General features: G+C 51.7%; 2 protein-coding genes across 5 annotated transcripts in view; one reads left to right on the plus strand and one right to left on the minus strand.

Moving 5' to 3' along the window:
* UNC45B (unc-45 myosin chaperone B) overlaps window positions 1–8,174 on the minus strand; it is a 29,499-nt gene extending 21,325 nt beyond the window's left edge. For both annotated transcript variants that reach the window (XM_059998717.1, XM_059998716.1), the window contains exons 1-6: window positions 8,007–8,174; window positions 7,384–7,420; window positions 6,005–6,180; window positions 4,414–4,503; window positions 1,789–1,956; window positions 1,034–1,202 (exon numbers count right to left, since the gene is read on the minus strand). In XM_059998717.1, the coding sequence (XP_059854700.1) occupies window positions 1,034–1,202; window positions 1,789–1,956; window positions 4,414–4,503; window positions 6,005–6,180; window positions 7,384–7,420; window positions 8,007–8,174 (808 nt within the window). The remainder of the gene's footprint in view (window positions 1–1,033; window positions 1,203–1,788; window positions 1,957–4,413; window positions 4,504–6,004; window positions 6,181–7,383; window positions 7,421–8,006) is intronic.
* A 4,433-nt stretch (window positions 8,175–12,607) lies between these two features.
* NLE1 (notchless homolog 1) lies at window positions 12,608–21,380 on the plus strand. 3 transcript variants are annotated; one of them, XM_059996708.1, is made up of 13 exons: window positions 12,608–12,646; window positions 12,783–12,926; window positions 13,903–14,120; window positions 14,702–14,802; window positions 15,630–15,706; window positions 15,881–15,978; window positions 16,333–16,525; window positions 17,006–17,141; window positions 17,294–17,340; window positions 18,417–18,619; window positions 20,152–20,311; window positions 20,417–20,487; window positions 21,035–21,380. In XM_059996708.1, the coding sequence occupies exons 1-13, from the start codon at window positions 12,629–12,631 to the stop codon at window positions 21,045–21,047; spliced, it is 1,479 nt and encodes a 492-aa protein (XP_059852691.1). In that variant the 5' UTR covers window positions 12,608–12,628; the 3' UTR covers window positions 21,048–21,380. The 3 variants fall into 3 exon arrangements, with proteins under 3 accessions (XP_059852691.1, XP_059852692.1, XP_059852693.1); XM_059996709.1 differs by having other exon boundaries at window positions 14,723–14,802; XM_059996710.1 differs by lacking the exons at window positions 14,702–14,802; window positions 15,630–15,706; window positions 15,881–15,978.
* Window positions 21,381–22,556: the final 1,176 nt, after the last annotated feature.

A 22,556-nucleotide genomic window follows, 5' to 3' on the forward strand; every position in this document is an offset into this window, starting at 1 on the left:
GGTCCGGGCAGATCCCACATGCTGCGGAGCAACTAAGCCCGTGCACCACAACTATTGAGCCTGTGCTCTAGAGCCCGTGAAACACAACTACTGAAGCCCGCGCGCCTAGAGCCCGTGCTCCGCAACAAGAAAAGCCACCGCAATGAGAAGCCCACGCACCGCAATGAAGAGTAGCCCCCGCTCGCAGCAACTAGAGAAAGCCCTTGCGCAGCAATGAAGACCCAATGCAGGCCCAGAAAATAATTAATTAATTTAAAAATAAATAAAATACTTTATAGAAAAAAGACTGGAAGGATACACATGGCAGTGATAGTAGTGGTTATCTGGAGGGGTGATTACAGGTTGTTGGGATTTTTTTCATCTTTACATATTTCTAAAATTTTCCACATTTCTCCATAAGCCCCTGTTACTTATAAAAATTGTTGTAAAACATGCATAAAATAAAATTTACCATTTTAACTGTTTTAAAGTATGCAGTTCAGTGGCATTAAGCACATAAACACCGTTGTGCAACCAGCACCACAATCCATCCACAGAACTTTTTTCACCTTGCAAAACTGAAACTCTATCCCATCAAACAATTCCTTATTTCCTCCTCCCCCGCCCCTGGCAACCATCATTCTACTTTCTGTTTCTATGAGTTTGACTGTTTTCGAAATCACATATACATGGAATCATACAGTATTTGTCTTGTTGTGACTGGCTTATTTCACTTAACATAGTGTCCTCGAGGTTTCTCCATGTTGTAGCATGTGTCAGAATTTCCTGCCTTTTTAAGGCCAAACAATACTCCACTGTATAGATGGACACCACATTTTGTTTCTCCATTCATCCGTCGATAGACACTTGGGATGCTTCCACCTTTTAGCTGTCGTAAATTATGCGGCTGTGCCTCTGTTACTTTTATCATCATAAAATAAATGTAAAAATATAACCAGGCCACCTCCACATGCACGGAACGCCCAGTCTAAGGTGGTAACTGACACTTCCTTACCTCCACCCCCTTGAACCAAGGCTGAAAACTGTTTCCTACCCAGAACCAGGGCCTCTTCCTTCCCTCGATGCTCTCGCTTGTCCTCCCCAGACAGAGCGTCGATGATGGCCTGGAGCAGGTTGCAGACGGTCAGAGGCAGCTCTTCATTCTCCACGGCCATGAGGCTGCAGATTCGGTCTATCCGGACTGCATGGAGAATCGCTGTGGCCTAGACGCCCCCAGCAAGGAGCACAGTCAGCTGTCTGCCCTCCCCTTCCAGCTGCCATGCAGGTTAGGGAGTGGGTGATAGCTGCCCTGTGCAGGAGGGACAGAAGATCAGGCAGCCAATGCCTCATGGGACCCGTGGCCTGGGAAGGCCCTTGACACAAGCCATGCCCCTTTCCAGAGGTGTAGAGCTGCTCCATCCAATACAGTAGCCACTCGCCACAGGGGAGGCATTGAACACGTGTAATGCAGCGAGTTCACATTGAGATGTGCTTGTGAGGTAAAATGCACACTGGGTTTTGAAGAGTTAATATGAAAAACTGTAAACTATCATAACCTTTGCATTCAGCTCTTCCGCATAAACCACTTTCAAGAAACTTATCTTTGTTTAGTCAGACCCATTCCCAGCTCAAAGAAAAAATAAAAGGATCAATCTCTGTTGAATCTGGGGCCATACAACCAAGGTTGAGGGGAGACACTTTAGACGTTGTATCAGGGTCTATCCATGCCAGCCACGCCCTGCCCACAGGTCAATGCCAGGTCCTCAGACTGGCAGCCCTCCATGCCATGAACCCTGGCCCTGCCCTCACCCTAGCTCGGTGGCCACTACACATGCCCGACAGGGTCCGTACTGCAGCCAACATCAGCTCAGGCCTCTTAGTGTCCAAAAGCTGCCGCAACAGGGCCACACCGTTGTTCTGGAAGATCCTCTCAGCCCCTGCTTCCTCACGGCTGAGAACAATGAGGTTGTTGGCCGCCTGAAGGAGGGAGGAAACAATGAAGGTCATGAGGGAAGTCTGGCTGCAGAGGCCTTGGCCATGAGCCAAGTGCAGGGGCTGGTGCAAGGACTAGGTCTTCAAAACATCTTTATATTCTTTTGCCCTATAATCCTACTCATGGGAACATAGCCCAAGAATATAATTCAAAACAAGAAACAGAGTAACTTGCAATAAAGACCAACTGGATGAAATATATTGCAGCCATTAAAGTCATGAATGAAAAGACTCAGAAGAAGCTTGGAAAAAACATTCGTAAGCAGAAACAGAATCACAGGTTCACTCTGATTGCACTTATGGTGAAATAAACCTGTGTATATATGCTTGTGGATAAGGACTTTAAAAAGGTAGGGAAATGTTAAATTAATTAAACAAGGAGGTGGCTTCAATGCCTAAGCAACTAAGTAAGCAAACCCAAACCACACTTGGCTGTACAGCAGAAATTAACACATTGCAAATCAACTATAATTCAATTTTAAAAAACACAAAACAAAGCAAAACCTAACCCTGTATTGCCTCAAGTTTAAGAAATCGAACCTTAAGGATGACCAGTCACAAACAGTTAATGAGCCTTTCCCAAATAATGCAACTGCTTCAGCTATAGCCAGTCAAATAATTCCCTTGTTTTGCTTCCACCTGTTTTCTATAAACGTCTTTTTCCTAGCTCCTGTCGGTGGAGTACCCCAACCACTTCTGTTTTCGCGCTGCCCAATTCAAACAGATTTTGCTCAAATAAATTCTTAGAATTTTTATATGTCTCAGTTTATCTTCTAACAGAAGTGAAGTGATTTCACATGGGAAATTATTTTTCCATGAAAAATGTTCTTCGGGGCTTCCCTGGTGGCGCAGTGGTTGAGAATCCGCCTGCCAATGCAGGGGACACGGGTTCATGCCCCAGCCCAGGAGGATCCCACATGCTGCGAGAGGCCACAGCAGTGAGAGGCCCGCGTACTGAAAAAAAAAAAAAAAAAATGTTCTTCGAATATGGTTTTGGCATTGTTTGTTCGTTTATCTGTTTAGGGAGATCTGAAGTTGCAGGGGGTTCTCAGGAAGGTTGAAGGTTGTGGGCAGACAGAGCACAAGATGGGATTTGAAAGCCCTGGGTTTGAGTGCTGATTCTGCCACATGCTAGCTGTGTGACCTTGGGCAAGTCATAGCACCTCTCTGGGCCCCAGATTCCTGTCTGTAAAAATAGACAGTTGAGCTGGGTTTTCAAGTGTCTTCCTACCCTAAAGCCTTCCTCCTTGAGGATGTATATACAGTCATCCCTCAGTATCCGCAGGGGATTTTTTCCAGGACCCCCACGGATAACAAAATCCACGTATGCTCAAGTCCCTTATATAAAATGGCATAGTACATTCGGCCCTCCTTAACCACAGGCAACCAACTGAGGATCGAAATTCCTTAAAAGGCCCCAGATCTGGAGAGGAGGCCTTGAACAGGCCCTGAGACCCTGGGGTTGGGCAAAGAACTCATGAGGCAGGAAAAGGAGGAGGTAGACAAATAGGTAGGGAGGCTGATTAGAGAATCCCAGGCAAGCATGAGCTGAACCATCATCGCTCTGTCAGTCAAGGACTTTGTACTTCTCGAACTACTTTCATCTATAACAACTTAAGTCCTCATAAGAGTTTGCTATAAAAGATAGCTGCATATTATATGGACTTATTGACCATTAAACTAACAAAAATTCCCCAGGCGTTGTCTGCCAAGTTCTTATACATATTCAGATATTCTTTTTTTTTTCTCTGAAGGACTAGAAACATTTTATTTTATAAAATTTATTTAATTAATTAATTTATTTGGTTGCACCGGGTCTTAGTTGAGGCACATGGGCTCCTTAGTTGTGGCATGCGAACTCTTTTAGTTGTGGCACGCATGTGGGATCTAGTTCCCTGTCCAGGGATTGAACCCGGGCACCTTGCATTGGGAGCACAGTCTTAACTACTGGACCACTAGGGAAGTCCCTAGGAACATTTTAAAAATGCAGCAAATTTGGCTAAGAGGATGGTATTCTGAATAAAGATTTTCATATTTCAGAATGACTTGTTGCAATGATTTGAAATGGAATAAAACATTATTTTAATGTGTCATTGTTTCTCAGGGCCAAAAGTAGGGTGAGGCAAGAAAGACACCTTGGGTGCAAAATTTACGGGGCACCAAAAACCTCTGTAATCAAGATAAATGCAATGCATTTAATAAATTTAATAAATTTGTACGTAATATGTAAATAAGTTTAATAAATTTGTAAATGCAATGCATTTAATAAATTTGTATTTAATGCAATGTTTTAAAATATCAAAATCAATTTTGTTTAGTTTCTCCAAGGAGCCTCCTCCCTGGCCTGCAACCTGTCGGCGACAGACACAGGAGCAGAGTCTGCAGTGGAAGTGCAGTTACCTGGCAGGTCCCAAGACCACCCGCTGCCGGCCCAGCACCCACCTTCTCCAGCTTATCAGCTTTACTGTTTCCATCCAGGAGAATCTCAAACATCTTCTGTACCCTCGAGTCTGTGGAGAACTGCACACGGAGCTGAGGAGAGAGGAGGGAGTGGGGAAGAAGGCAGGCAGGGGTCCCCGTCATTCCAGTTGGCTCCACATAAAGTTCATCTCAATTAATAGCTTCCTGTCTCCCTCCATCATTCATTCATTCAACAAACATTTACTGAACAACTACTATGAGTCAGACACTGTATAGAATGGAGAACAAAGTCAAGTCCTTGCCCCACAAAGCTGACAGTCTGGTTATATTCGCCATCCCATTTGGTCTTCACAAGTCTTGGAAGGCAAAGGATCATCACCCCAGTTTTGAAGTCTAGTAAACAATTAGCTATTAGACATTTTAATATGGGCTAAAGGGCTTCCCTGGTGGCGCAATGGTTGAGAATCTGCCTGCCAATGCAGGGGACACGGGGGTCAAGCCCTGGTCCGGGAAGATCCCACATGGCGCGGATCAACTAAGCCCGTGCGCCACAACTACTGAGCCTGCGCTCTAGAGCCCGTGAGCCACAACTGCTGAAGCCCGTGCACCTAGAGCCCATGCTCCGCGACAAGAGAAGCCACCGCAGTGAGAAGCCCGCGCACTGCAATGAAGAGTAGCCCCTGCTCACCGCAACAAGAGAAAGCCCGCGTGCAGCAACAAAGACCCAACGCAGCCAAAAATAAATAAATAAAATAAAATTTTAAAAATATATACGGGCTAAAACAGAAATATATCTCCAGGATCGGAAACCTGAAGCCGTTTCTAAGTACCTTTTCAAGCAAATTAAAACCATTATTTTTGAATGTCTCATCCCTCACTCTCCCAACCCCAGTGCTCTGAAGCTTTCATAAAGCGACCTAACAGATCCATCATCTCCCATCTTGCCAGCTCCATCTGCACCTCCCACTGCTTTTTTCTGCTGGTCTACAGTGCCACCTATTTCCATCACTCCTTAGTCTGTATTTTCTCAGCCCTTGAGTCTGCACTCTGGACAGTACGACATGGTCCCACCATGGGACTGCCCCAGGCACAAAGAAGTTACTGTGTCTTGGAGCAAGGAGCTGCGTGATCAGTTACCTTCCCGCTCTTACAGTGGGGAAAGCAACACCCCAAGGGGTCCCTCAGAAAATCGGTAGCTAAGCCAGTATTAGGGTGCAGGATTCCTCATCTCTGGTCCAAGTTCTCCCGACCCCACTCCACTTTCCTAGAAAAGATTCCCTGTTCCTACTGGTTCCTGGCTGTCCTCCATCCCCAGCAATGCCCTTCCCCCAGGTCCTAGGTTTCTCCTGGCTGCCTTTGTCCCCCCAGAGAGGAAGATCATGGTGCAGACATACTGAGTTGCAGTTTTTTAAAAAGCCTCCAACTGGAATTTAAAAGACTGATGTTCTAGTCCTGGCTGGCTTGCACCCTCGAACAAGCATCACGGCATCTCTGATCACTCATCCAAGGATGTGGAGGTAGGCCAGCCCTGCCTGATGTCCCGCTCCCCTAACTGGTCCCTACTAGGAATGGGGAGAGGCAGCCAAGGATTATGCGCAGGGGTCCGGCTCACCTTCTCCTGGATGCTGGTGTTGAGCCTCCTCAGCGTCTCCTGGAAGTTTTGGTTCCGTGGCTCCAGGGTGGCACAGCATTGCACATCCTTGAAGGCCTGGGCCAACTTCCCCAGGTGCTCCAGTGCCTGGCATCGCCGATACAGAGCCTTGATGTCCGAGGAGTTGATGTCGATGGCTAGCAAGGGGGACAGGCAAGGCCTCAGGGGGCCGGGCTACAGACCACCTTCCCCTCCCCCACCGCTGCCCCCAACTGCAGGGCTTCTGTGCCTTCCTTGGAGAGTATGCATCCATGTAGACTATCTGGTCCAAGCCTCCCCTTTGTTAGGGAAGCGGTAAGAATTACAGTCTCAGGGTTGGAAGGGAGCTTAAGGGTCATCTTGTCTAATTCCTGACTCTCCAGTCTCGGCTCAGTGATCCCTGCCAAAGGCTCATCCAGCTGGTGCTTGCATACCTCCAGCAGTCCGGGAGCTCCTTCCTTCTCAAGGCAGACAGCTCCTTCGGAGAGCCCTTCCCTCCTCCCACCTGAAACATATCTTCCTGTAACTTTGCCCTTTTGTCTTGAGTCTAGCCCTGGAACACGTGAGATGAAATCCAATCCTTCTTCCTTGTGACAGCCTTTTAGGTATTTGAAGGCAGCTCCCTGTCCTACCTGGGAGTTCCTTCTCTGAGCTAAATATTGCCACTTCCCTGCTCTTCACAGGACGTGTTTCCATTCCCCCTTCCAGCTGGGTCCCTCCCTTCTGAACTCACTCAGACTATCTCTGTTTCTCCTAAAAAAAAGTGACCAAATCAAACCCCAACACGGACCTATGCAGAGGAGAATCCCCTTCATTCTGCATATTATAGCCCTAAAAATGCAGCCAGGAGAAGTGTTCCCATTTTGATCGTGCTCTTAAGCCTAAGTTCTCTCAGAAGTTGAGGCACTCCATGGCCAGCGTTGACGTATGTTTATTCCTCCTAGTGTCTGTGGAATGAAATAGTGCCTCCGTCTTCCCCTCAGGAAGCCCGGTCCCCACAGAGTGGACCAGGCTGATGCCCTGGTTATGGGAACCAGCCCTCTCCCCCCGCCACCCCATATGAACATATCCAAACTTCCAACAAACTGGCTGTGTCCTTACCATGACAAAAGGATTTCTGGAAGCAACCTTCTAAGCAAAGAAGCTGCCCCAGCATATTTAACATGTAAAACCGTGACTTAGGGATGGCTTTTCTGGAGCTCTCCTTTCACATAAGGATGGTACATCTGAAGCCCCACCTACAATGCCCAGGATGGCGTTTATACAATTGGTCATCCCTGCGAGTGTCGAGAGCATCTTAGACTAAACAGGGATGCAGAAGGGGAGGGAAGGAGGGCAAGGCCCGAGTGAGGGGGGCTCACCTCTTGAGGCATCTGAAGCCGCCTGAACATAGCTCTCCTGAGAAACGGGGAAGGAGGAAACTTGGTTAATGTGGGCCCGACACAGTGACAGCCAGAGAGGGTCCCCGAGGCGAGGAGAGAGGGCTCGCTGGCAGCTGCCACTGTCAGAGGCCAGGGGAGCGCCCCTCACTGGGTATGGAAAAGTGGACGAGCTTTGGCATCAGGCAAACTCGGGTTTGAACCCAGCTCTGCTACTAACTACCTGGAGATCTTGGGGAAGTTACTGAGCCCTCCTCTGAGTCTTGAGTTTGTTATCTGTGATATGGGCATGGAAGCAGCAGCGACCTCATGGTCTGCAGTTGAAATGCCACGAAATAACCTATGAAAGGCCCCTGTCATGATGCCACTTCCCATGAGGCTGCTTCCCGCGGGATGAGAACTATCTCCATGGATGAATTTCTGTCTCCCAGAGGACTGGGTCAGGCAATGGGTACCAGAAAGCAGTGGGAGGCACCCTTCTCCAACCTGAGGGGTCCAGTGAGAGGGCTGGGTTGATAGGCGTGCCCGTCAGGATGAGGGGGCTGCCTCCATACCCCTGCATCCTAGCCCTGGCCCTCAGCTCCCTGCCCCTCTTCATCCCAGACCGTTTTCAGGCCACAGGCTGCCCGGTTCCGATAGAGCGTGGCCAGGAGGGCCTTATCCTTGGTCAGCTTCAGGGCTTGGCTATAGCTCTTTGCTGCGGCCTTGTAGTCCTGGCGCTGGAAATGCCGGTTGCCCTCCTCCTTCAGCTGCACTGCTTCTGCCTCGGCCATCTGTGGGGACAGGATGAGCTCCGTCTGGCCATCCCCTCCCTCCAGACCCGGGGCTGGGCTCCTGGCCTGAGGTCTGGAGCACCAGGTGCCCCATCGACCAGGATGGGAGGTGAGGATGCTGCCTGCAACAGACCCACCCGGAGCACCCGCGAATCCTTTGCCCAGAAGGACATCACAGCATTTGCTCGGAGTGTGGCCCGAGTTGAGAGGGGTCTCAGAGACCCTGTTCCTAGGGAACTCTGCTCAATATTATGTAACAACCTAAATGGGAAAAGAATCTGAAAAAGAATAGATACATGTATATGCAGAACTGAATCACTTTGCTGTACACCTGAAGCTAAGGCAACATTGTTAACCAACTCTACTCCAATATAAAATTAAAAAAAAAAAAATCCCTGCTCCCCCCTCTCTCTCCCTCCCAGCTAGACACACCAAGGGCCTGAATTCTCACTGCAGGCCTTAAAATTTCTGGGTCCCCCTTCTCCCTCCCCAGTCCAAGGAACCCTCCAGGCCAGCTCACTTTCTCACAAGGACAGTGTTCTCGGTCTGGCCTCCCCAGGGTGCTGCTCTGGTGCGTGTGAACCCCCAGCCAGCGTCAGTCTGCCCCTCCTAGCCCCCATCCAGGAGACTTTATCAGCCCTGCTAGTGGCTCCAGACCATATTTGGCCACAGGGGCAGGTGCCCCTGGAGTCTGTCACTGATACTCAGGGCCCTCCCCCTCCCCAGACTGGACAGTCATTACCACGTGGAGGGTCTGACTAACCTCTGCCCCAGCACCCCACTCAGGGGCAGTCCTGGGGGCACAGGCACTCATACCCCAAAGAGTGAGAGAAAGATCCAGAGGGACGGGAACCCCCCCAGCACACCCTCCCTCCCTCGGCATGGCTCTAATGCCGCTTACCCACCTCCATCTCAGATAAACAACCTCCTCGCCCCTCCCCCCCACCACTGCTATTTTGGGAGCCGAGTGACAGCTGAGGGGCTGGCAGACTTGGACACACAGAGCAGCTGCCCAGGTCCCAGACCAACTGGAGACATCCAGAAATGCCCTTCTGGAGGGAGGAGGGAAGAAGAAGGAGGAATGTTCCTTCCCCTCTTCCCCTTGGCCACAACTCCCCTACCCCTTCCATCTGTTGAAAATGTCCTTGCTTTACAGAAAGACCCATGGACTTGCTATCTCACTTTGGTGGAAGTAGATTGTTTCTTTGTTCCACTCTGCACATCTTCTGTGGTTCCTCCCCGTCTGTATGGAGTGGCTATATTCAGCCTCTCTCTCCCATCAGACTGGGAGCTCCCAGAGGACGGGCTCTGTTCATCCCCCACGAGACTGAAATCTTCTCCCACAGCAAGAGCTGGGGCAACCTGGGAATTCCCTGAAACCAAGAACTGTGCCCCCTAACTGACTGGGACTTGCGGAGTCCCCCTCAGCAGAAGGGGGTCTTCCTGGGACAAAAGCTATGTATTCACTAAAAACTGAATCAGGGACTTCCCTGGCAGTCCAGTGGTTAAGACCCCATGCTCCCACTGCAGGGGTCATGGGCTTGATCCTTGTTCGGGGAACTAAGGTCCTGCATGTTGCTCCACGCGGCCAAAAAACAAAAACAAAAACAAAAACCCAAAACTGAATCACTATGTCGTGCACCTGAAACTTATGTAATATTGTAAATCAACTATACCTCAATGTTAACATTTTAATTAAATTAAAATTTTTTAATTAAAAAAAGAACAACAATGTATTCATCACCAGAAAGGGTCTCCCCTGGGGCAGGAATTGTTTCTCCTCATCCAACTGAGGGTTCCTAAGAGAAATTTATGAGGTTGTCCCTACTTGGATTTAGAATTCTCCCACATTTCTGTGTCTCTGAGCCTGGGCTGTGGGCACCCTCCCAGAGGGCAAGGATAGCATCTCATGCAGTTTGTTTTCCCCTGGCACAGAGCCTGGAAGAATGAGTGCCCAATGCATGTTCCTAAATGGATGAATGCATGAAGTCTTTGTGCTGATGCTTTGCTTCACTTCCTCATTCTGTCAACTTCTCCCCTATACTTTCAAACTGAGAAAGATACTGCAGGAAAAAAAGCATAGGTGGGATCACTCACACTAGATTCTGCTCTTAGCTCTGTGACCTTGAAAACACAGCTCTGTGACTTTGGACAAGTTCTACTGCTCTGCTGGACACAAGATCCAGCCCTGATATATGTTTGTTGACTGAATAAACGAATGAATGGATGGGTGAATTCCCTGCCTTCATGGTGTCCCCAACCCCGGGTCCCTTTGTGGGCGGCTCTCTGTAGCAGTGACATAATATGGTAAAGGATCCTGCCATTGGCAGAGAGAGATCCAAGGGACCCTAGATTCAAATCCTGATTCAGTAATTCATTCCACAAGTTGCTTTTTTTTTTTTTTTTTGCGGTACGCGGGCCTCTCACCGCGGTGGCCTCTCCCGTTGTGGAGCACAGGCTCCGGACGCGCAAGCTCAGCGGCCATGGCTCACGGGCCCAGCCGCTCCGCGGTATGTGGGATCCTCCCAGACTGGGGCACGAACCCGTGTCCCCTGCATCGGCAGGCGGAGTCTCAACCACTGCGCCACCAGGGAAGCCCCCCACAAGCATTTCTTAAGCATTTGCTATGTGCCAGAAACTGTGAATGATTATGGAAGCAGAGAACATTCATGGGGATAAGGATTTGTGTCTATTTTGTTCACTTACATATCCCAAGGGTCTGCAACAGTGCATGGTATGTAATAGGTGCTCAATAATATTTGTTGAATGAATGGATGAAAGACTTCCATGGATCTGTGATTTCTGAAGAATACCAAGGTGTTTTGAAATCAGGAAACATGACATTGTTTCAGAGGTTTCCCTGAGTAAATGATTGAATGAGTTACTGTACATAGAGCTCCTAGAACAGTGTCTGACAAAGACCTTTGTTAAATGATTGAATGGATATTTAAAGCAAGACCTGAAGAATGAGGAACTGTTCCTGTATGTATTCATCAGCTCAGGCTGCCATAGCAAAATACCACAACTTGGTGGCTTAAACAACAAAAAATTTTTATTCTCACAGTGCTGGAGGCTAGAAGCCTCAAGGTGTCATCATTAGGGTTGGTTTCTGGTGAAACTTCACTTCCTGGCTTGTAGACAGCCACCTTCTGCGGTGTATTCACACAGCCTGCTCTCTGTGTGAGAGCAAAGAGAGGTGTGGGGCAGCGGAGGGAGAGCACGCGAGAGCTGTTGTTTCTCCTCTTCTTCTTATAAGGACACCAGTCCTATCAAATTTGGATGCCATCTTTTTGACCTCACGTAACCTTTATTACATCCTCATAGAGTCTATCTCCAAATACAGTCACACTGGGGGTTAGGGCTTTAACATATGAATGGGGGGGGTGTGCACAGGTCTGTACCAGTTCCAGAAAACAGCATGGGCAAAAGCACTTGGAAGAACTAAGAAATAGCCAGGAAGATTTGATCTTAAAGTGAGAGGAGTGGCTGGAGAGGTAAGGCTGAGTGCACCATTATAAGGAGTCTGATTTTTTCCTGCCTGTAATGGGAGCCATTGTAGGGTTTTAGGACAGAAAGTAACAGACCAGAGTTTTGGTTTGAAACGTCACTCTGGTTGCTGTGTGGAGAACGCACAGGAGGAGGCAGGGTAGAGACAGGGAGGAAAGTGAAGAGGCTATTGTAGGGACCACGGTTGACTCAGAGCAGAGTATGGCAGTGGAGATGGAGAGAACAGATTCTAGATAGGTTCATGAGGCAGCATTGGCAGAGCTTGAGACTCCCTGGATGCAGGGGGGAGAGAGAGAGAGAGAGAGAGAGAGAGAGAGAGAGAGAGAGAGAGAGAGAGAGAGAGAGAGAGAGAGAGAGGAACTGACAGGAAGATCCCCGGTTTCCGGTAAGAGCGCTCCTGGTCCGACTCTGCTTTAGTTCCTCATCTGTAACATGGGGTGAAAAGAGTTGTGAGAATTAAATGAGTTACATATGTAAAGCACTTAGAACAATGCCTGATACATTGCTCTACACTGTTGAAAACTGTAGGAATTTTTTGCTTCTGTACGCATCAAGTTGTTTTTTTTTGTTTGTTTTTTGTTTTTTTTGCGGTACGCGGGCCTTTCACTCTTGTGGTCGCTCCCGTTGCGGAGCACAGGCTCCGGACGCACAGGCTCAGCGGCCATTGGCTCACGAGCCCAACCACTCCGCGGCATGTGGGATTTGCCTGCACCGAGACGCGAACCCGTGTCCCCCGCTTCGGCAGGCGGACTCTCAACCACTGCGCCACCAGGGAAGCCTCGCATCAAGTATGATTAATTTATTTGATCCATTTATTTGAGGCCAGGCGCGGAGCGACACTTCCCCTCCTCAACACCAGAGGGCGATGTGGCGGATTGCGGCACCACTGGACCACGGGGGCGGCGCTCCGTCCCGCCGGAGTTTTCCCTTCCACGTGGGGACACAGGATGGCGGCGGTGGTGGCGGTGGGTGGGCCTGACTGGGGGCGGGGGCGCTGCGGCTGGGCGCTCGGGCCGGGGTCCCCGAGGCCGGAGGGAGGCGGAAGTTAGGGCCCTTCGGTCCGGGCGGCGTGCATGACGCCCGCCGCGCTTGTCCACACAGGACGAGGCGGCGACGCGCGACGTGCAGCGACTGCTAGTGCAGTTCCAGGATGAGGGCGGGCAGCTGCTGGGCTCCCCATTCGACGTGCCCGTGGACATCACCCCGGACAAGCTGCAGCTCGTGTGCAACGCGCTGCTGGCCCAGGTGAGCGGCGGGCCCGGCGGAGGGCGGGCGGCTCTGCCCTGGTCGGGGACGCAGGGAATCAGGAGACCGAAGGTCTCGGGTACATCCCCACTACTCTCCCACAGGGGTGATAACAACCCGGCGGTGCCGTCTGCCTTGGGGAGGGTCGGAAGATGTGATCAGTGTGAGAGCGCTTTACGCGCCCACCATCGCGAGTTCACCCGCGGAGAGAGACCGCGTTTTGAACGCATTGGGTGCATCGTAACAGTGATTCCTTGTCACAGCTCCTCATTATATTCCTATTGTCATTAATATCCCCATTTTACAGTGCTGCCTGAGTCCATTCAGTTATTTGTCTGGCACTGCGCAGTAGGTGGTAGATTGGGAGTTGGAAGCCAAGTGTCAGATTTAAAACTCATGCTCTCCTAAGCCGGTGTTGATCAGAATGCTGCCCTCTATTGAGGGGTGGGAGGCTGTTTAAAAATGCAATACCTGGACCCCACCCAAGACTTACTACACAGACTCTGGGGTGAAGCAGAGGGTCTACCTTTTTCAGTCAGCTTTTTGGATGCTTCTTACACATTATGCAGCATGGTCTGGTGGTTTAGAAAACGCTGCATAATGCTATATACTAACCCTAATCCTGGACTTTAGTTTTCTTTCTGAAGAACCTGAATTAGGCATTAGCAATAGGACGTTGCGTTAATCACTTAGTTGCTCTGAGCCTCAGTTTTTTTCATCTATCAATATTAATGCCTCCTTCCCAGGGTGGTTGTGAGATTCAGATACAGGATTTTGAAGTGGTGTGTGTCTTGCAGTCGCTCTTCAAGGATTAAAAAGGTCTTGCTGAATGGGGAATGATGGGGGTAACCCAAGCAGGGTGGCTTGAAAAGTAGGAAGCGTTGCCTGCCCACAGCTCACAGAGGGTGGGGGTCCCTGGTGGAGATGGCCTTGCCCATCCTTTGATGGGGGGGTTCTCTTTTCTGTTGTCCTCCAGGAGGATCCCCTGCCACTGGCTTTCTATGTCCATGATGCCGAGATCATCTCGTCTCTGGGGAGGACACTGGAGTCACAGGCGGTGGAGACAGAGAAGGTCCTTGACATCGTCTACCAGCCACAGGCTATCTTCAGGGTTCGTGCTGTGACCCGCTGCACCAGCTCCTTGGAGGGTCACAGCGAGGCAGTCATTTCTGTGGCCTTCAGCCCTACAGGAAAGTAAGGACAGCTGCAGAGTCATGGAGGAGAGTGTGGGTGCAGCTGCTGGCGGGGGTGGGGGGACCCCCAAGTTATGCTCAATGGGGCCTCCGGCTGCCCACCATAGACCCAAGCTTTGGGCTCAGGTTGCAAGTAAGGGACTTCCCCAGTGGAGTTTGGTCCCCAAAGGTCAAGGATGCCTGCCTTGGAAGAGCCCTTCCTGGACTTGACCTCAGGAGATCTGAGCTGCAAGCTCACCTCTGTCCCTTCCTAGCCATGTGACCTGGTCAAGTCATTTAACCTCTCTCTGAGTTAGTTGTTCACCTGAGAAATAGGGTTTATTTGCTTCTCACAATCCTGTGCGGATAGTAAGAAGCTTTAAATCTGGTTTTGACTGTGGCCATTCCATTTAGGAAGGACAAGGAGAGAAATGGCTTCCTGGGGTCTTCTCCCAGATGGCATCCGTGTTATATTTGTCCTTCTCATAAGAGAAAATTCCAGTCCCAGATTCTGTTCCCAGAAGATGATTTACTAGGCAGCAGGAATGTACATGTGCAGTGTTTCCGGTGTGCCCCACCCCTTGTCCTCACTGCAGAGGTCAGGTGGCCTCTCTTCTTCCCCAGGTACCTGGCCAGTGGCTCTGGAGACACTACTGTGCGCTTCTGGGATATCAGCACTGAGACACCACATTTCACATGCCAGGGTCAGTACCCAGTTACCCACTTAGGGGGTTTTAACGCAGTGGCGGGTGGCTGATTCACTCAGCTCTTTAGTTCCTGAGGAGGAGAGGAGGCCCAGAGCACATTCCAGCCCCTTGACATCCAGTTAGTGGCTGCCTGTTCCTAGGTAGAGACCTTACCCTTGAGCCCTGCCAGCCACTTACAAACAAGCAGAGACTGGACGGAAGAGTCAGCGTGGGGTTGTGGGCAGGGGCTAACTGCCTGGTAGCAAGGAGAACCAGGCTTAAATCCAGTCTCTGCCATAGTGGTTCTCAAACTAGAACGTGCATCAGAATCACCTGGAGGGCTTGTTAAAATATAGATTTCTGGGTCCCACCCCCAGAATTTTGTCTCCTTAGGTCTGGGGTGTGACCTGAAATTTGCGTTTCAAGTTCCTAGGCATTGCTGATGCTGCTGGCCTGGGGACCTCACACTAGCTGGGTGATCTTGTAGGTAGGCCTTGCTTCCTTTCTAAGCTTTAGTTTTCTCATCTGGAGAATGTGGTGATACTTCTTGCTTTGCCCCATACTCTAGAGCTGTCATGAGAATTGTAGGACTGATGTGTGTGGAAGAACTTTATATCACGTAGCACATAAGGAACTACTAGAAAGTGGCAGTGTTATCTGTGCGGCGATGCATGGCCCTAGCACTTGGGAAGGATTCTCCCTTTGCCTAGGAAGCCTCATCTCTTCTGTTCGATCGTTCAATTATTCAGCAGCTAGCTAAGGAGTTTCTGCAGGGTGCCAGGCGTTGCTAGGCAACAGGGATAAAGAAAGGTGTGGTCCCCCTTTCTCCCCCACTGCTTTCTTAGGACACAGACACTGGGTCCTTAGCATATCCTGGTCCCCAGACGGCAAGAAGCTGGCTTCAGGCTGCAAGAATGGCCAGGTAGATGGTCAGGGTAATTAGGCAGGGATTCTGGGGCTCCCTTCCTGCGAGATGGGTCAGAATCAGGTTCTGGGGTCTTCGGGGAGGGGTGAGCAGGGGCGATGGGCGGGGGACCCTTGGTGGGACCAGGGGAAGGGTGGGGAGGGTTATTTTCGATGAGCTGCTATCCTTCAGATTCTCCTGTGGGACCCAAGCACAGGGAAGCAAGTGGGCAGGACCCTTGCCGGCCACAGCAAGTGGATCACAGCCCTGAGCTGGGAGCCCCTCCATGCGTGAGTGACACTGACAGCTGGGTGATTGAGGAGCCAGGGCTTCAAAGCCGTAGCCCTCCCCTGCTTGGTGCAGAGGAGTCTTATGTGAGGGGACAGGGTAGGCAGTCTGACTGGCAGTGACAGCGTGGCAGGCAGTGGGGAAGGTCTTCTGCACCTGTGTTGCGCGGGCGGGGCGGGGGGAGGGTGGTGGTGCTCATCACGGGGCCTGAGAGCCACCTTGCAGCGCAGCCAGATCTTGGGGTCAGGAAGCTGTCGAGACATTATCCCTGGTCTTCGCACTGGGGATCGGGAGGCAGTGTTGGAAGACAGACGTTGCCAGGTCAGAAGTGAGGGCATGTCCCCCTTTCTTTCCAGCAACCCCGAGTGCCGCTACGTGGCCAGCAGCTCCAAGGACGGCAGCGTGCGGGTCTGGGACACGGCTGCGGGCCGCTGTGAGCGCATCCTCACTGGGCACACACAGTCAGTCACCTGTCTCCGGTGGGGAGGGGACGGGCTTCTCTACTCCGCCTCCCAGGACCGCACCATCAAAGTCTGGAGGGCTCATGATGTAAGAGCTGGGAGAGGCCCGAAACCAGCCTGGGGAAATCTTGGGCCAGGGAGGTTGACCACTGTTTCCTGGGTGGTTGGGGAAGTGCTTCGGGAACAGGGGTCCTATGGTTTGGTGCTGCATTATAGCGGAGGTTCCAGGACCCCTTAGCATGGCCAGGCTCTGGAAATTTCCTGCTGTAGGAAGCCTATTTAGGTTTATCGAACCTGCCGTATCCCAAACTTATTTGACTAGAGCCCTTTTTTGTGACATTTCCCTTCTGTGAAACATATTTCCAGAAACAGTGCTCTGGGCTGGTACCCTTATTTTACAAATGAGGAGAGACTTGAGCCTAGAGGGGTGATTTGATTCAGATCACAGTGAATGAGGGCCCTGCTTCTGAGTCCCACAGTGCCCATCTTCTGGGGCTGATCTGGGGGTGCATGTTCCCAGGGGTGGAGACTGCTCTGTGTGTGTCTGACCTGTCTCCCTTCACCCTAGGGCGTGCTGTGCCGGACTCTGCAAGGCCATGGCCACTGGGTGAACACCATGGCCCTCAGCACCGACTACGCCCTGCGCACGGGGGCCTTTGACCCAGCTGAGGCCTCAGTTAATGCCCAAGACCTCCGAGGGTCCTGTGAGTGAGCGGGAGGTGGGGGGGGGGGAAGGAGCCAATTCTCAAGCTTAACATGCGAGAGGCGGACCTAGGCTGGGGGGGCGGGTACTTGCACTTTGTGTTGGATTTTCTCATCAGCCTTGTTCCTTCTCTCCTTCGATACCTGGACACAGTGCAGGAGTTAAAGGAGAGAGCTCTGAGCCGCTACAGCCACGTGCGGGTGAGTATCTGCCAGCGCCGCCAGCTCTATGCGCTTCTTCTCCTCGTCCCCAAAACACTGCAGACACTCAGGCCCTTCTCCCTTCTAGCCCCAGCTCAGAACGTACCTTTTCCGGAAAGTTGTTCTGATAATCCTAGTTTACAATCCTAAAAACCATAATGTGCTGGGGATCATTTTATTTCATTTTGTTTTGTTTGCTTATCTGTTTATTTGCAATCCTCAGGTACCTCTCTTTTTTATTTTATTTAGTTTCAGTAACACATTCACATGGTCTAAGGTTCAAGGAAAACAAAAAGGAGAATTCCCTGGTGGTCCAGTGGTTAGGACTCGGCGCTCTCACTGCCAAGGGCCCGGGATTCGATCCCTGGTCGGGAACTAAGATCCTGCATGCTGCACGGCATGGCCAATAGAAAAAAAGAAATTTTTTTAAATGCAGAGAACACAAAGCAGTAGGGGCCATTTTAGATGGTGGAAAGTCTCTCATCTCTGTTGCACCTTCATCCGTGCCTTCTGGAAGCATCCAGTGCTACCAGTGTCTTGTGTCTCCTGCCAGAGACGTCATGTATACACATACACATATATGTGTACACTACACACAGTACAGATACACACGCGTATACAAGCCCACATGTAAAATCCTTCCCTTTTTTTTTTTTTTTTTGCGGTACGCGGGCCTCTCACTGTTGTGGCCTCTTCCGTTGCGCAGCACAGGCTCCGGACACACAGGCTCAGTGGCCATGGCTCACGGGCCCAGCCGCTCCATGGCATGTGGGATCTTCCCGGACAGGGGCACGAACCCGTGTCCCCTGCATTGGCAGGCGGACTCTCAACCACTGCGCCACCAGGGAAGCCCTCCTTCCCCTTTTTAACACACCGCTCTGTACCTTGCTTCTTCTTGTAATTATACGTCATAGAAATGGTCCTGTCCCATGTTCATGAAGTCTCCCTTTGGGGGGAGTAACCAGCCTCCTTTCTGCAGTCCTGGACTCCGTGCTGGTATTGAGCAGTCAGTGGTGTGTTCGCTGCCGAGGTCGGGCTGTCCTCTCTGAGACCATGTGCGCTTTGTGCCTCCCCAGGGCCGGGGCCCAGAGAGGCTGGTATCTGGCTCAGATGACTTCACCCTGTTCCTGTGGTCCCCAGCGGAGAACAAGAAGCCCCTGGCACGGATGACGGGGCACCAGGCCCTCATCAACCAGGTGCTCTTCTCCGCGGACTCACGCGTCATCGCCAGCGCCTCCTTTGACAAGTCTATCAAGCTGTGGGATGGCAGGACGGGCAAGTGAGTGGTGGGCGTGGGGAGGGGAGGAGCGACGCTCTTCCTCCGGAAGGAGCTTGGCTCTGCCACTTCCTAGCTGTGTGGCCCTGGCAAGTGTTTGGGTTTTCTGAGCCTCTTGTTTCCTCTTCTGAATGTGCAGACCCCCTACCTCTCTGCTTTGTTACAAGGATTAAATGAAGTGGTCTGTTTAGCACCATCACTAAGTGGGCGCTGAAAATGCTAGTTTTTTCCATATCTAGGGAGAAAAATGATGTTAAAGCTGGCCAAGGGAATTGCCTGGCGGTCCAGTGGTTAGGAGTCTGTGCTCTCACTGCCAGGGATGCGATCCCTGGTCGGGGAGCTAAGATCCTGGAAGCCGCACAGCATGGCCAAAAAAAAAAAAAAGCTGGCCAAGGGCTGAGGATGCAACACAAGTGTAGGTTTGTGGTCCAGTCTTTATCTGGCCCTCCTCAAAGTGAGCCAGTGCATCACCTGGGAGCTTGATGGAAATGCAGAACCTTGGGCCCCATCCCAGACCTTGGGGATCAGATGACCTGCATTTTAAGGTCACCTTTCAAGTCTGAGAAGCACTGCTATGACGAGGCACAGTGCCCTTGCAGTTAGTTAGGAGGAGAGGCAGAGGCATGGGCGAGAAAAGGAGCAAGGAAACCGTTGTTGAGGCCGAAGGGGCACCTATGTGTCAGTCTCCGTGTATTTTCACAACACAGCCCTGTGAAATAGATCATTCAATTTCTTTTGTTTCTTTTTTTTTTCTTTTTTTTTTTGGCTGCGTTGGGTCTTCGTTGCTGCATGTGGGCTTTCTCTAGTTGTGGCGAGTGGGGGCTACTCTTGGTTGCGGTGCGCAGGCTTCTCGTGTTGCGGAGCATGGGCTCTAGGCGCGCGGGCTTCAGTAGTTGTGGCTCACAGGCTCAGTAGTTGTGGCTCGCAGGCTGTAGAGCGCAGTCTCAGTAGTTGTGGCGCATGAGCTTAGTTGCTCCGCAGCATGTGGGATCTTCCCGGACCAGGGCTCAAACCTGTGTCCCCTGCATTGGCAGGTGGATTCTTAACCACTGCGCCGCCAGGGAAGCCCTGGTTTCTTTTTAAGATAAGGAAACTGAGTCTCAGAGAGGCCCAACGACTTGCACCAGCAGACACAGCCAGTCTGTCCCGACCAGGTTCCAGGTGGGCCTGGCCCACTGTTTCTCCATGCCACCTGTCAGCAGGCACCTGTCATGGTGGTTGGGGGAGGGTGGTGTCGTGCAGATGGGCTAAGCAGACGGCTGCATTGGATTCTGAGGCTTGCAAAGTTGAGCAGGTATGGAGGCCTGGCAAGAAGCATTCCAGAAGCAACTCATTTGGAGAAGTTTTACAGCATCGTAATGACCGATAAAGATTAAATTGGTCTGGGGTGGGGACCAGACAGTGAGATTTTGTAAAAGTTCCCAGGTAAACCTGACACACAGCCAAGGTTGAGAACCACCGCTGTGGGCATAGAGGGCCCTTCAGGCGTGTTTGAAGATCTCATATCCATCCTCATCTTCCTTCCCCTGGCCCAGGTACCTGGCCTCCCTGCGTGGCCATGTGGCTGCCGTGTACCAGATTGCATGGTCGGCCGACAGCCGGCTCTTGGTCAGTGGCAGCAGTGACAGCACACTGAAGGTGTGGGATGTGAAGGCCCAGAAGCTGGCCACAGACCTGCCAGGCCATGCGGATGAGGTGCGGCCGACCCTCGTGGGCAAGTGGTTGAGAGGGAATTGAAGCCTGGCCCTCCTCCCCACCCTCCTCACTGTGCCACCGTCCCCCTCCCCCTCCTCCCTTCAGGTATACGCTGTCGACTGGAGTCCAGATGGCCAGAGAGTGGCAAGTGGTGGAAAGGACAAATGCCTCCGGATGTGAGTTTGGGGGAGGTGGCGGCTCTCCTGCCCTTTGTGACCGTCCCCTGTGGTGTAGAGTTCCAAGGGCTCTCCAGGTGCCCACACTGTCCCGAGACAGTAGCCTCCAGCGTGAGGCGGTAGTTCTTAGCACACTGGATTTTGGAGTCCTGTGACCTAGGTCAAATCCTTGTTCTGCCTTTCAGTGTGCAGTCGTGGAGAGCTTGGTTCACCTGTCTCCTGGGACTTACCAGGAGACAGGAGGATCAAAGATAGGTGAATACACTTTGGAACCTGAGGGTTGTGTACTTGTAAAGGATTGCCACTGTTTGTCATTGGACAGCCTTGGTGGGCATCGCAGGGGCCAGGCCCCTGGATGAGGTCCTGGCCGAGGCAGTGGTGGGCGCCTGGCCTAAGTTCGGGTGGCTGGAGCAGGGACAGTAGCCGGGGCAGGGGGAGTAGACCGAGGGGGGACCACAAGCTCTCCCCTTAGTGGGCTTCTGGGATTGTATGGTGCCTCCCTTTCCCGAGGTGGCATCCCCATCCTGTTCCGTCCCTCTCTCCACAGATGGAGGAGATGAGAAATCCCAAGGATCCCCACCTGGACTCAGCCTCTGCCAGCTGTCTGCCCTGATGGAGACCAAAGGCCGGGGTGATGACCTTGAGAATGAGCGTGGCCTGCCGTCCTTGGACAGACCCCAGTAGCGTCCCTCCCCAGAGCAGGAGGTCGAAGGTCGTGGGAGGTTCTCACTGAGCTCAGCCCTTGGCCATCACTTGATAGCTTGCTGATGCCAGCACAGGGGAGGCCGAGCGATGACTGGCCCTTACTGCTGCCCCTGCCTCCTTTCCTAAATGCCGTCTATTTAGGGTCAGACCCCAGATTCTGTGACCAAATAAATAACTTATAGTTTGTGTGTTTGGGTTATGATTTCTTGTCCCAGGTTCTCAGGACTTTACTGAGGACTATGCTAAGTCAGCTTGTCTAGCCCCTCCCTCTGGGCTGCACCAAAACCATGCTGATCAGGAAGTCGCCTTTCCCCTCTTCCCACCGTGCCTACGAGGGAGAGGCCAGCTGAGGCTGGGGAGATGGGCTGAAGCCAGTATGTTAGTGGCCAGAGGATGATGTAAGGCTGTGTTGTCCATTCTGCTGGCACCAGCCACATGAAGATGTTTGCATTAACTAGAATTCGGTCCAGTTAGAAATGCAGTTGTCACACTAGCTCAGGGCTACTTACTGATTTGGACAGCACAGATAGAGGACACTTTGACCATCACAAGGACTTGTGCTGGTCAGTGCTGCTCTGGGGTGCTTTCCTCGGCCTCAGACAGCCCTGCTGGGCTCTCGCAGCACAGAGAGGAAGGCAGCGGCTGTCCCGGAGGGTTCCCTCTAACAGGCCGTGCAGTGGTGGGAGCTCTGGAGGAAGTGGGGGTGGTGTAATGGGGAGGATGGTTCTCTGCCCCGTGAAGACTCACATAGTGAAGGGAATCCCCACCAGGACATCCTCAAACCTTTGGTGGAGATCTTGCCCTCCGTGCGTCTTGCGTCCACTTTCTCTCCCAATACCAAGGTGCATCTACTCAGGTTGGCTTCCAAACCATCCTTGTATGGACAGCTCGGGGCCACAGCACTTCTGACATCTTGCTTCTTCTCACCCTCCCCCGCCCCATCTGTGCTGTTAAATCGTCGCCTGGCTGTGGTTCTTGGCTTCCACCTGGCCGGTCTCTGCAGGGGGGCTGCGTGAGGGGCTGAGGGAGACAGCGGGTTCTGAGGTCCTACTCGGTGCCAGGCACTGTTCTGTGCTCTCACGTGACCCTCACAGTAACCCTGCAGCCGAACCTGGAAGGGTCAGACCACGTCCCCATGTTTTTGATGAGGAAATTGAGCCCAAGAAGCTTAAGTGGTTTGCCTGTACCCTCACATCCAGGAAGAGACAGAATTAAGTCAGACCCTCCCCCCAAAGCTTGTGCACTTTGCATCATGTCCCCCAGAGCTCAAGTCTGAGGCTGACAGTGTGCGGGCTGTCGCTACCTCTGTCCAACATTGCTCTTTTTCCTGGTGTGTGTTTTAATCTTTGAGGACCATCTCCTCC

This window comes from Delphinus delphis, chromosome 19, assembly GCF_949987515.2.
Source record: "Delphinus delphis chromosome 19, mDelDel1.2, whole genome shotgun sequence".
NCBI lineage: Eukaryota > Metazoa > Chordata > Mammalia > Artiodactyla > Delphinidae > Delphinus > Delphinus delphis.